We start from the raw sequence: 3313 nt of genomic DNA, 5'->3' as shown, positions 1-3313 counted from the left end.
GATATATTACAACAAATCTTAATATCATGTACACACGTATACAAAGAATTGAAACCATAAAAATTAAGGTACTGTACAACAAGATAGTAAAAGACAATGATGATACAGTCGGATTTCAATAACAATGGTTCCGATTTTTATTGAAATGTAAGAATGCTTGCCGAAATGTTGTTTCTTTACCTGAGAAGAAATGTTGACTAATTTTGTCATTGGATACAGAAATAATTATTAAAAAGAAATAAACAAGATTTAAAACATAAAATATTTTGGGTTGTATTCAACAGTAACTACACAAACATAACTGTTTATTCTTCCGGAACACTTTCGCAGCTACTGACATCACTGTCGGAGTCATCAATGGTAGGAGGGATATCTGCTGCATCCAGGACATGCTCGCCCCAATCACGAACACCGTATCTCTTTCCCTCATGCCTTCCTTTTGCTAGGTACCAAATAATGGCCGCTATATGTGAACACCTGCCTACAACTCTTGCACCAGCTCTACATGTACAGTACCATGCGTTGACAGTACATTCCGAATATTCAATCCAGACGAAGTATTGTTTTGATGATGTGTGACGACTCTGAATTTTCACTTTTAGCAGTCTTTCATTATCCTTATGAAAAAATATATCGCATTCCCCCTCAATATGTTCTTGAATGTAACTGCGAGAAAGCTTTAGCTGATAGGTCCCACACGTCAAATCCCGCAACTGTTCCTCATCAAGCGTAGGGAAGTTCTGAATATCACACTCATGAACCGCCTGCCACTGAATAGATCTTCGGTTCAGACAATTTTCTTCAACCGTTTGCTTGAGATTATTAACCTGTTCAAAATGATAACAATGCAATTATAAACAATTGTCTACGAATTAGTTTTAATAGTACTAGTATATCTTCATTTATTATGTAGATATGAGTGTCTGTTTTGCAGTTGTCCAGTTTGTTTGAAGTTTAGCAATCTATTAATCGATGTGTGATTGAAAATACCTGTTTAGACAAATATAGCATTTTTACTGCCTCGGCCTCATCTTCCTCGGTGCTTTTGTTCAGGGGCGGTGAAAATCTGTTAGACAGCGCACATACAATTTTCACGTAATCTCCGATAAATGGGATCTGATTTGTTGGTAGAGTCTTATCCAGGTATCTCCAACGCTTGATTCTCGCATTTGAAGATTCCACCACCCATCGGACCTATCAATATCAAAATGGATGAAATTATTAGTTCACGTTGTCATTTTTTAAGAAATTGTAAACAGGCTTATTGATTATGAGATTTAAATTGCCTACCTTTGTAACAAGTCTGCTGATATTGGCATCGTCAGTGCTCATCTGTCGTTGCCCCTTTTCCAAAAAACAGGGCATTTCTGCCTGGATTCCAAGATCTGCAAGCAGAGGCAAAGCGTCCCTGAACCCTCGGTCCACGATGAAAATATCGTCTTCGCTGACCCAGCTGCGGATATTCTCTGCATTTGTTTTAATGATGTGATGGAGAATTGAAGCATCATTATTTTTACTGTCAGCTAGGTATGGGCCCAATATAGATACAAAGTATCCAGTGGTTGTCACAATCACCATTGGTTTGACTAGTGGTCTTCCCTTATGCATGCTGTAAGAGCGCCTTTGGTAATGAAAATTGTTGCTCTTGGCTGTGTAGATATATGTGCCATCGAGCACCAATATAGCCTGGTTTTTCTCTATGTTCCCGAACAGAGTTTGAGCTAGCTGACGAGTGTGACCATTAATGACTTCCTCTCTTGTTATGTGCGCAAACCCAAGACTCTGTGGAACAAAACTGGTCAACATTGCTTTTCTTACAGAAGCAGCTGCTCTTCTTAAGCTGGACTTTGAAGTACGAAATAATATGGATAAAATCTGATTAGATAGTCCAGTCTTTAATTTGCACAGGAATATGGCTACGGATTTTCTAAGACTTCTGGATGGAGTTTGTTTCACTTGATGTTTCAAAGAATCACATACAGTTTGAAAATTATCCTTATTGAGTCCTAGTAGAGCCATATAGTCAGCATCTGTCAGTGTCTGTAAATCATCAAAGTCCAGGTGGGATTTTTCATTTCGATGGCATAAAAAACGCATCTGTTGCAGCAGACTTAAAATGGTAGTTCTGTTGATAAATGCCTGTTCTGTAGTTGGTAACTGATGAATGGCATCATTTGTGAAACGACCATCTTTCAGATGGACTGGACAGCATCTATTTCCAGATGGAATAAGTATGTTGTGCTCCACGAAGACAGCTGTGCGACATTCTGGAGACACCACTACTAATTTAGGTACTGGTTTTTTGCAAAGAATACAATATGCATGGGTCTTTGCTGTAGATTTCAGATCCAATGTCACTGATGGAGGACTTGATAAATGTTTCCTGTTGTCAGTAGTGGACGAAGGCGCTAGCGATTCCTTCTGGATAGTTGAACAACATGTGGGTGTTGCAGACGATGTATGGTTTGACACATCTCTGTAGTAGATATTTCTACATTTTCCGCAGATGACTGAATTTCCTTTACTCTCCAATAGAAATCTTTTCCTTAAGTATTTCCTAATGTTTTTGTCAACGCGCCTTCTCTCCTTTGGTTTAGTCCTTTTTGAACACAGCACACAGTTAAAGTACTCAGTTTTTTCTCCAGGCATGGTTGCATTATCTGGAATTAAAACATTTCTTTATCATCCATGTGAAGCATTTCATGCATAAACATTTTAGTTTGAATATAATGTCATGATTTACCTTTTTAAAGATAATTTCTTTTTGTCCATATAATACTACTTGAAGTGCATACGTTTGAATTATAAACATTTCAAAGTAAGTCTTAATACAGACTTGTAGCATCGGTTTTCTTTTTTGTTTTATTGGGGAGGGGGCCAGCTGGAGAAGTTGCACGACTTCATAGAATTGTCTAAAATTCTTGAAAAGCAGTCAAAAATAAAATTAAAAAGTATATGGAAGACATCTCAAATCACAACACATAAATGGCCATCCCCCCTTCACCCCCCCCCCCCCCCCCCCGAACTCCAAAGTCCTGAATCGGAGGGGGGGGGGTCGTCCTTCACAGCAATAGCTGAATTCATCACTCCAAAGATGATAGCAAAGAAGAAGTGATATATATAAAGCACGGAAAAAGCAGATGAATTCTTTAATAAACATAACTGCCCTGAGTGAAAAAAAATTTTAAAGCACAGGAAATTTCACTTTTTTGGATACCCACTTCCGCCCCTACCCGGGGTTGAACTCACGACCTGCGGAATCAATCTCCTAGCAGCATGTAACCAGCGCGCTAGAACGCTCGACCATCTAGGC

General features: G+C 38.8%; 1 protein-coding gene across 1 annotated transcript; it reads right to left on the bottom strand.

Annotated features, from left to right (window-relative positions):
* Window positions 1-265: 265 nt before the first annotated feature.
* Window positions 266-2649, bottom strand: LOC125683246 (uncharacterized). The gene is made up of 3 exons (XM_056141831.1): window positions 1291-2649; window positions 991-1194; window positions 266-827 (listed from the first exon to the last, which is right to left on the bottom strand). The coding sequence occupies exons 1-3, from the start codon at window positions 2647-2649 to the stop codon at window positions 306-308; spliced, it is 2085 nt and encodes a 694-aa protein (XP_055997806.1). The 3' UTR covers window positions 266-305.
* Between the last annotated feature and the right edge of the window lie 664 nt (window positions 2650-3313).

The sequence above is a fragment of the Ostrea edulis genome, chromosome 6 (assembly GCF_947568905.1).
Source record: "Ostrea edulis chromosome 6, xbOstEdul1.1, whole genome shotgun sequence".
Taxonomy (NCBI): domain Eukaryota; kingdom Metazoa; phylum Mollusca; class Bivalvia; order Ostreida; family Ostreidae; genus Ostrea; species Ostrea edulis.
The sequence above is the reverse complement of the archived record's forward strand: the minus strand, read 5'-3'. Positions and strand labels throughout refer to the sequence as shown.

What these genes read in the sequence shown, in the direction of transcription:
- LOC125683246 (XM_056141831.1), bottom strand. Translation starts at nt 2,649, where the DNA reads ATGCCTGGAGAAAAAACTGAGTACTTTAACTGTGTGCTGTGTTCAAAA. An exon ending in TCAGCAGACTTGTTACAAAG is followed by an intron (nt 1,195 to 1,290) that starts GTAGGCAATTTA and finishes TGATATTGATAG; the next exon opens with GTCCGATGGGTGGTGGAATC. An exon ending in TGCTATATTTGTCTAAACAG is followed by an intron (nt 828 to 990) that starts GTATTTTCAATC and finishes CATTTTGAACAG; the next exon opens with GTTAATAATCTCAAGCAAAC.